At 40.0% G+C, this 9,461-nt stretch overlaps 2 protein-coding genes across 3 annotated transcripts; both read right to left on the bottom strand.

Annotated features, from left to right (window-relative positions):
• Positions 1-423: 423 nt before the first annotated feature.
• Positions 424-2,710, bottom strand: nxnl1 (nucleoredoxin like 1). Its single transcript, XM_003450010.3, has 4 exons — positions 2,260-2,710; positions 1,726-1,973; positions 1,396-1,485; positions 424-1,274 (listed from the first exon to the last, which is right to left on the bottom strand). The coding sequence occupies exons 2-4, from the start codon at positions 1,959-1,961 to the stop codon at positions 917-919; spliced, it is 684 nt and encodes a 227-aa protein (XP_003450058.1). The 5' UTR covers positions 1,962-1,973; positions 2,260-2,710; the 3' UTR covers positions 424-916.
• An 86-nt stretch (positions 2,711-2,796) lies between these two features.
• Positions 2,797-9,453, bottom strand: LOC100712387 (nucleoredoxin-like protein 1). 2 transcript variants are annotated; one of them, XM_003450009.5, is made up of 4 exons: positions 7,560-9,453; positions 5,517-5,787; positions 5,323-5,412; positions 2,797-5,197 (listed from the first exon to the last, which is right to left on the bottom strand). In XM_003450009.5, exons 2-4 carry the CDS (start codon positions 5,750-5,752, stop codon positions 4,822-4,824), a joined length of 702 nt encoding a protein of 233 aa, XP_003450057.1. In that variant the 5' UTR covers positions 5,753-5,787; positions 7,560-9,453; the 3' UTR covers positions 2,797-4,821. The 2 variants fall into 2 exon arrangements, with proteins under 2 accessions (XP_003450057.1, XP_013129706.1); XM_013274252.2 differs by lacking the exon at positions 7,560-9,453 and having other exon boundaries at positions 5,517-7,546.
• Between the last annotated feature and the right edge of the window lie 8 nt (positions 9,454-9,461).

Below are 9,461 nucleotides of genomic sequence, written 5' to 3'. Positions count from 1 at the left end.
GTCTCTCAGATGCATTTCAACCCCAGTGCTGCTGCTGTGATTACTGTGATTACTGTCATTCTGCCTTAGCTTTTTGTACTTGTATTTTAGAAGTACTGGCAGCATGTAGTTAAGGCATGGGTCACTTAGAGGATATAGAGGAAGGAAGAAAATGTCACAAAGAGAAGGAACTGTTGCAAATGAAGATCTTGCCTGATCACTCGAAAGCTTCATCAGCGTAGCCTGCATGCGCAAGGAAGTGTGCAAAGACTGGATGTGGTCTTCATTATGTGAGAAGATGATTTACAGTCAAAGTAGCTCAATGATAGCGTAGTAAAGCCAGTTTCTCCATGATTTCACTTGACTCCCGTTGAATAGCTCTGATTGCTGCTTGTGTAGTCTGTAAAGTGCAGCTAGACTTCACAAACACTCAAAGCAAAACAGTCACTAACAAAATTATTTTAATGGCGCTGAATAATTCATTGATTTCAGATTATGCATGGTGTGTTTTGATTGGACGCACAAATTATCATTTTAAAAAAGTGCATTACAGAGCTGTGTTGTTGAAAATGGAGAAATGGTTATAATCATCTCCAGTGTGTAATAAAACAAGCCGTAATGGCAAGACTTGGCTCAGACCAAACCTTGTCTCGACTGTATACTTGGCAGCATTCAGAGACATCAAATACAGCCAAATCAAAGCAGCTGTCAGTGTTCCTGCAGATAGTGTTATATTTCTTTTTGTTGTTTGCTGCCCACGTACTGTACACTGGAGCTGTTGTAAGACCACGATCTTTGCTTACCACAGAAGCAAAGGCAGTCACAATAAGATCAGCTTCACATTTCTACTGAAATATCTGCGATATTTTTTTTCTGTAAAGGACAGCAGCAAGTTTTAGGCAAATCAGCAGTGTTTTTCTCCCGTTCCTGGTCTCCATCACCATGGTGATCCCCCTCCTTCCTTGTCGCCCGCTCCTCCATCCGCCTCCACACCTTCATCTCCACCTCCACCCCACCCCTTTCGCTTTTTCTTCTTCTTTTTCTTCTTTTCATCTTCCACCTTATACTTCAGTCTTCTCACAGGGTCGCTGAAGCTGCGCATGGACTTCTCCTCAAAGTCCTCTTTGTTCACGAAGTTCCTGTCAATGAGCTCTGCTGCCTCCTGCCAGTTGCGGTAGCAGTCTGGGCCAAGGCGGAGTATCTCATCCACGGCGTTAGGGATGAGGATGGAGCAGTCGGGACGCAGCACCAACACTGTGGGCACCTCCTCCACATTAAACATAGCCTCCAGCTCCCTGCGGAAACACACACACACACACTAGCATAGAGCTAATGGATTTATGCAGCGCGGTATATTTACATTACCATCACCCACCAGCAGGTTATACACACTTCTAACTGGTTAATCTCACACACCTCCTGTAGGGGTCCTCATAGGCCAGGAACAGGCACCTTTTAGGGAGCTCTTTGAGGAAACTTTCTTGCTCTTCCTCTGACTGGTCCAAACTAGAGAATGAAAGGGAAAACTCCAGTAAAAAATACCCCAATGTCATATTCCTTGTGGTTTGTATTTCTTTAAGGAAATTCATACATGCATTACGCAAGTGCACATACACATGAAGTTTAATTTTACATTCGAGCTAGAGACAGGGCTAGTTTAATAAAGTAGCAGAGGAGAAAATCTATTCCAGTGTTAGACGCTACAATTCTAACAAACACCTATATGTGTGCCTCTGTGTGTTTTACCTAATGTACAGGAGAACCAGCTGAGCAGCACGATCCACATAGAACTCATCTGTCAACTGTTTGTAGAAGTCAGAGAGCGTGGGCGCAAACTGCCTGCAGGTCTCACACGTAGCAGAAGCAAAGAAGAGCATCAGGATTCGGTTCTGCAGGCGCATGATGATCTCACGCTCTGTGTCCAGCTCATCTTGGTCCTTGTTGTTCTTTAGCAGGACCCGATCAATGAATAAGTCCACCATGATGAAGGGGTGCTACAAAGGGAGAAGGAAAGCTATTAATATGCTTTGGATTAATCAAGAAAGCGTAGGCACATCACCGCCAGTTGTGAAAGCTCAAACCATGTAGCATAACACACATTAGAACATTAAAGGCTTCACAATAGCAGTAAAAACTCTTGACATTTGCAAATATTTATCTGGGTGATTTTAATGGCTTTGCCTTGTGTTTCACTGTATGTTTCTACTCTCCCAAATCGATTACAGTAATCATATATAATCTCGCTTGCTGTTAAATCGGATAATCCTCACAGTTGCTTACCTCTAACAAATATTATCTCTCCTTGAGGCAGCAAATCCAAAAAGAAAATAGCCTTCAAAATCTAGCCTTATATTTCTTTTCACCTCTTCCTTTATCACACTAGAATCACTTCCCAGTCTGCCAGTTCGTATCGCATTCACTCATTCGCCTTCACCTTGGTGGCAGTAGCTGCTCACTACCTCTTCTTTTGTGTCTCTGCTCTCCACCTCCCCTCATATGTCTGGGAGGGAGGGATTGAAAGACAAGGTGACAGAGGGACAAGGAACATGAAGTGCTCGCACTGATGGTGTGTGTATGTGAAAGCAGTGACTGAACAATCAAGTCTGTCTGAATAAAGAGCGAAGAAATTACAGAATGAGAGACATGCTTAAAAGAAGAAAAAGAACCTTAATGAAGTGAGCCACTGTGAGACCTTTAACATTCAGTAACTAATGGAATAGCAGAACCGCAGGGAATATGTGCGTAGTGATAGTTTGATTTGCTCTACTGGGAACACTACAATATGGCCATGAAAGCACAGCAGTGATACAGGCACTGTTTATATTAAAAGAATAGAGAATTTAATGATTTTGGAGAGCATACAATTCACATTTAACTATGCAATAACAAAGTGCAAACTCTGATGAGACGTAGTTAACAAAGAATAGCAAAGACAAATAACAGTGTTATGAAAGTAAATAACACACTGACAAGACATTAATTTCAGTTACAAAACAAGCAGGCGCCAGCACCTTAACATAGCCAAGAAATGCAATGACATGTATATTTTTAGGGGTTTTTTTGCCCAAATATTATTAAAAAAAACAGTGTGGTAGAAAATAGTTGCCTGTTTACATATCCAGCAGATATCAGTCTCGGTATCTGATTAATTTAAACCTGTTACCTGTTTTTAGCATTCATTTTTGTCTCCCCTCCACACTGAGAAAATATTATATCTTGACTGTTAGCTGCAGAAAGATGGACTTTTTCACTAGCCTTGTTTCTTTATCATGCTGAGCAGCACACGTACAATCCACTGATTATTTGCTCAGAAAACAGCTGCCTGATGCTGCTGGAAGTGGAGCTGATATGTCTTGAATTACTTAGCCAGAAGAATTATATTGTCAGTAGAAAAGGTAAAGAAGAGGGAAGAAAAGCAGAAAGAAACAAGTCTGTAGAGTTGCACAGCTGGAGTAGCCAGTATACATGTGAGTCCTCTCTTGCTATACACAGTAATTTGATCCTAAGTCAATAAGGAGGTATTGATTTGTAGAGCTTTAGATTGGAATCCTGGGGATCGATACTCACATATTTAGGCAGGATTGGTTTGTACATATTTGTGTTTTCTGAATAAAAACAGTGGCATCTCTTGTGGTGGTGAATATCGCCAAGTGAATAATAGCAACTAAATATAAAAAAAGAAAAAACACCATCAACATATACAGTAGGTATCCACAACAACAGATGAGCAGTAATAGTAGATGCTAGTTTCAAACAGTCTGCTTTATAGCCTACATCTGCTCTCTGCTTGTTCTTTTTAAGAAAAGGAAATTTGTTTTCATCTTATGCAACATTAAAGTGAGGCTCAAAATGGTTAATAAAAAGAAACTCTTTGGAAGCGCAACAGATTATTTTTGTTCTAGGAAATGAAGGCTATTCCACTCAGGAAATTAACAAAAAAAACAAAACAAAACTGTACTGTTCCCTACAATGGCGTGCACCAACCTAACCCTACAAAGAAGATCCCAAACTGGTTCTAACTTGATTAGAAAGAGAAGCTGGAAACCAGAGTGCAAAACTGTGCAAGACGACAACTGCATTAGTCTTTGGCTTGAGAAAAAACACCTCACAGAGCCAGATTGTGCTGGTTTGTAAAAGGATTAGTGCACACAGTATGAAAACATCTGAGTTTTTTTTTCCCCCATTTCCCCACTTAAAAAAAAACTTTTAATTTATATGCACAATACATATACAGATATATATATATATATATATATATACATACATATATATATATATATATACATACATATATGGGCACACCAAGAAAAACAGGTAAAATAAACTTGAACTCAAAAACAAAGACTGATGGTTGTTGAAAACAGTCCCCGGTTTACTTATTCTTACGTCCATCCATCTTCTCGCTCTTATCCGATTCAGGGTCATGAGGGGGCTGTAGCCAGTCCCAGCTATAACAGGATACACCCTGGACAGGTCACCAATTTATTGCACAGCTAACGCATAGAGACAGGCAACCATTCACACTCACAGGGAATTTAGATTCACAAATTAACCTAAACCCACTCATGTCTTTGGAGTGTGGGAGAAAGCCAGACCACTCAAACACAGAGAGAACATGCAAGCTCCACATAGGCTGCATTCAAACCCATGACCTTCCTACTGTACCACTGCGTGCGACTGAAAATCATAAATTCCTAATTATGAATTATAGCAGTTAATCTTGATAACATTTCTGATGAATTTTCTGGAACAGCAGATAAAAATTTCTTTCTAAAACAAAAATATTTCTCCTAAATGTCTGAGTGATAGCATACATAATATATTTTATGATATATGTTTTCCTCATCTTATCCTCCAGGTATTGTTATCTCCCTCATTTCTCTTGGTATCCCATGCTCCATCTTTCTCCTCTTCCTCTTCATTTCCATCTCTTCCCTTCCCCCATAACTTCCACCATCTCTTTTTGCGTTTGTCGTCCTCTGTCTTGTACTTGAGCCTCCTCACAGGGTCAGTGGCGCTGCGCAAGTTAAGGTTGTCAAACTCCTCGTTTAGCATGAAGCTCCTTTCAACAAGCTCAGCCGATTCCTGCCAGTTTTGGAAACAGTCACAGCCGAAACGACAGATGTCCCGCACAGCGTTTGGAGAGAGGACAGAACCGTCGGGACGCAGGACCACTATTGTTGGTACATCTTTCACTTTAAACATGGTCTGCAGTTCCCTGAAAAACAGAAATAGACTGGCATGAAAATATACTCTAATTTTGTACAAAGAGTTATGTGGTCCTGCAGACTTGGTTGCACTGACAAACAGCTTAAATATATGCACATATATTTAAACACTCACTTCCTGTACGGGTCCTCAAAGGCCAGAAACAGAACCTTTTTGTGCAGCTCTTTGAGGAATTTTTCCTGCTTCTCTTCTGATTGGTCCAAACTAGAGGGAGAGAAATCTGGGACTCTCAAAATTGATCAAATAGATATATTTATGTAACTGCATATGTATAAGACAGACATATAAATTAAAGAAGATGTGGGAACCTGATGTAGATGAGTGCGAGCAGTTTCGGGTATTCGATGTATGCTGGATCTTTCAGTCTCTTAAAGAAGTCGTTCAGAACAGGCACAAACTCCAGGCACTTTTCACATTCAGCAGATGCAAAAAACAGCATGACGATGCGATTTTCGAGAATCCCCATGATCTCACGCTCAGTGTTGAGTTCGTCTTGGTCCCAGTTGTTCTCGATGAGAACTCGGTTTAGGAAAAGGTCAACCATGATGAAAGACAGGAATGTGAAAGGATAAAGGCCCTCTGTGGAAACACGGAGGGTTAGAGGAAGTTTTATGTACATATGTTCAACAATATGCATGTGTGGTGCCTTGTACAGCACATTCCTGAAATAATGACTTGTTTTGCTATCTGTTGCATACATAAATGTTTCATTTTTCCAAACTGTGATTGTGGCTGACACTAGTGTGAAACCCCTGAGACCCAGGGCATTAAATTTGGGGTTTTCAATACTTTATACTTCACTCAATAAAGTGTTTTATACTTTGTAGACGTCACTGTTTTATGCAGTAATATGAACCCATTGTCCACACTTGAGGACACACTTTTCATAGGTAATGTTTCGTTTTTAGACCTATCAGGTCCAACTGATCCCAAATAGCTAAGAGAAATTGAAAATCCATCCAAAACAAGAGCTGAGGTCTCAGGATGTTAAATCTGAAATATTTTAGTATCTTGTGAATTTCAACAAATATGCACGACAAAATAAGCAAGAATCAAGTTTGGAGTGTCTGTGACATTTTGGGTGCACTTACAGGTGAATCCGGAGCATTGCTACTGCCCACGCAAAACAAAAAACAGTCAAAACAAGTTTGACAGATTATTTGTGCTCATGTTGGATTCCATCAGCATCAACGAATAATTAAGAACATCTGCTTCAGGGCCTTTAAAGCTTAAAAATTGCTAGAACCATTTTTCAAAATGTCACTGCTTTGGTGTTTTAGAGGTGCAATCTGTAGACAGTGATTACATCTATCCTGAACAAATTACTTTTGTTTACACAAAATGCCAAGTTTTTTGATTTATTTTTTATTTTTTGGAATTTCAAACAAACCATGAGCTGAGTCACTGTTGCATCCAACTGTGACTGAACAGCAAATGGTAATTTACATGAAAATAATGAATGATTACCCCACACTGTTGTATAAAAAATTGATTCAGAGGGACCGATACCACATTTTGTTCTTAATCATGACCATTTAGCGGAAGGAAAGCAGCAGTTCCAATTATTTTGTCAAACATTATTTCAGTTTGGCCAGTTATTAAGATGCCACCATTACGAACCAGCAGGCCAGGTCCCTAAATTGGGAGTAATTGTTTGATAAATGCTGGTTCCTTTTAAAGGAGCAAATTTTAAGATTTATAAATTTTTTTAAAAAAAGGAAACTTCCTGTTGTCCCTTTGAAATATGGTAATTTGACAAACTGACAATACAACAGCCCAGCTAGAACGAGTTAGTATGAATAAAGCTTTTATGAAATGGTGTTTTCCAAGAGCCAACTTATGGTTCAGAACAAACAAAAAAAAGACCCATAAGAGATAAATTTCAGATATAGAAATACAGTTCAGGCCAAAAAGCTAAGAAATATGCTTTATCTGTCTTGCCCAGCCTGTATTTCTGTTGCAGAAGTCGCTGCTGGCTGTGAATTGACAGCGATAACCTCACAAATTAGATTTGGCTCTGTGGCTTTGAGCTGTGCCAGATCTATTTGAGACTACCATTCTGCACTGAAACGTCCGAGGCTAATGTAGGAGAAATACATCTGAAATTGAGCAGCACTGGACCTTACCTGGAAAAAAAAGAGGATTTACTGTAAGGCTTAGAAAGGTCAAAACTTAAATCTTACATTTGGAAAAGTTATTTCACAATAATCTGCTTCACTTTTCGAAGCTGATCAATATAGCTCCTGATATACACTAGCAAGACTGCCGTGTCTTGTTAGTAGCTAATTTAATAGGCCATCAATCTTTGTACGTGCAGTGGCAGCTAAATATACACAAGTAATTTACCTCACCTTGAAACTCCTCGGCTCTCACAAAAAAGACATAGAGGGAATCCGGGTTTTCTCCTGTCTTTCAAGCCATTATATTATTTCATATGCTTTTTTTTCTCTTCATTTAAATCCCGTGAAGCTTGTTATTTTAGTGGCACCTTTCACTGTGTCTTCACCCCTTTCTCTGTAATTTGTTCACCCTGCACTCTGCGGTCCTCTAAGGGAGATTACAGATAGCTGGAGGTGTGGCAGCGCTGTAATTGAGGGGCAGAGGATGTGTGTGTGTGTGTGTGTGCCCTAAAACTCTAGCTAAACACTAGAAATCTTATTACTTAAAGACAAGAAGGGAGCGAGTAAAGGAGGGATGGAAAAAGAAGACAAATTGGATTGCAAAGGTAGGATGGGCTTGTTTCAATCTTCCCTTCGCAGCTTAATTTGCTGGTTTGAGTCTGATATCACCCATTAAGCCATCAAAGCATAATACTGATTCTTTTGTATCCTGTTTTTAAGGCTGATTTAACAGGCAGGGTGCAGAATTAACTGAAAGAGTGAATAGTTTTGAGCCTGGTTCCGGTGAACTCCAGGCTGTACTGTAGGAAAGTGCTTAGCGATCTGCAGAGGCACTTGCAGAAAATACCCGGGTTAATCTCAGGGAGAGGGTTGAGGTAAATATAGAGAGAGAGGGAGAGAGCCCTAATAGGATTAGTCTAAGTCACACAGACATGCGTCACTGCACATGAATGCACAAAACACGCGCACATGCATACGCTCCTTTGAATAATACATGCTTTGGATATGTGACCAAATGCACACAACACATGCTGAAGCTTTTTTTTTTTTTTTAGGTAAGCCTAGAAGCATGGCTGTACTGTACAGGTGTCGATGTAAGTCAGTTATGCTCCTCTTATCATGAACTGTAACGTTTGAGAGCAAGAGATCTCAGACCGATTTCAGACATGTGGTGAAAGCATCATCTAAGAAATTAGTATACCTGAGGTTATCCATGAAGTGGGTCTGGCAGTTGGTGGAAATGGCCTTCTGGCAGTGTGTTTGAGTGTGATTGCAAGTGATATCGAAGTGGATGTACACGGTTAGAGTGGTGGATGCTGATTTTTGGCCAAACATTCAAGTAAAGAGGTGAGGATATGTTGAGGTAATCAATGTGAGTCAAAAGCTCAGACTTCAGAATGCTCCAAACACTCATATTACAACAAATTGTTCCTAAAATTGGCTCCGTTTGATGTAAATAAGGGGGGATAACCCTAACATGGTCACAGCAGCTACAGCTCCCACCACCTGTTCAAGTCTTTTGATTGCAAGAGGCTGCCAATCAAGAAAATATTTGCTTAAGAGAAATAATGGATGAGGTGCTACACCAAAGCTTACTGTAACATAAACATGGATTATTGTGAACTGTTAATCATGCAAAGCTACTCTTGCAGAGGTCAAGACTAAAAATGTCTCCCTTGACTATAATTTCTTTAACTAATTAAATGTTTTTGTTCTAATCCAACAACAAACTCTTAATCTCCGATGCAAATATCATGAAACTGTAGGGCAGCCGGAGTAGTACGAGTACGCTTCACTGGTCAGCAATGAGTAAGGCATAATGAGTATAAACACAATGAATGAGGAGAAGTAATGGTGGCTTGCTGTAACCAAAGCTTACCATTATGTAGTTACAGGGCAGGCAAACACCAGTGGGCACTAATTAAAAGAAGTCTCAACTGCATTTCGGGACATTCATGTCTGCGCTTAAATAAAACTGCAGTGTGCCAATAAAGGAGGCAAAGAGAATACTTTGATATTTTAGCCACTGCAGCTTTAACCACAGCTGGCAGAGTGTCAGTGCTTCCATGTACATTTAACTGAGCTTTGAGGTGCTGATGCTCTAGCGTTTCCCTGTTTCAGCCTAACTTAAAT

This window comes from Oreochromis niloticus, linkage group LG6 (assembly GCF_001858045.2).
Source record: "Oreochromis niloticus isolate F11D_XX linkage group LG6, O_niloticus_UMD_NMBU, whole genome shotgun sequence".
Taxonomy (NCBI): Eukaryota; Metazoa; Chordata; class Actinopteri; order Cichliformes; family Cichlidae; genus Oreochromis; species Oreochromis niloticus.
The sequence above is the reverse complement of the archived record's forward strand: the minus strand, read 5'-3'. Positions and strand labels throughout refer to the sequence as shown.

Bases quoted from the DNA above. Each gene is read 5' to 3' on its own strand.
- nxnl1 (XM_003450010.3), bottom strand. From the start codon at position 1,961: ATGGTGGACTTATTCATTGATCGGGTCCTGCTAAAGAACAACAAGGAC. The intron at 1,486-1,725 runs GTAAAACACACA...TTCATTCTCTAG, and splicing joins CTGGTTCTCCTGTACATTAG to TTTGGACCAGTCAGAGGAAG. The intron at 1,275-1,395 runs GTGTGTGAGATT...GTGTTTCCGCAG, and splicing joins TATGAGGACCCCTACAGGAG to GGAGCTGGAGGCTATGTTTA.
- LOC100712387 (XM_013274252.2), bottom strand. From the start codon at position 5,908: ATGTATGCAACAGATAGCAAAACAAGTCATTATTTCAGGAATGTGCTG. The intron at 5,413-5,516 runs GTTCCCACATCT...CTCTCCCTCTAG, and splicing joins CTCGCACTCATCTACATCAG to TTTGGACCAATCAGAAGAGA. The intron at 5,198-5,322 runs GTGAGTGTTTAA...TCTGTTTTTCAG, and splicing joins TTTGAGGACCCGTACAGGAA to GGAACTGCAGACCATGTTTA.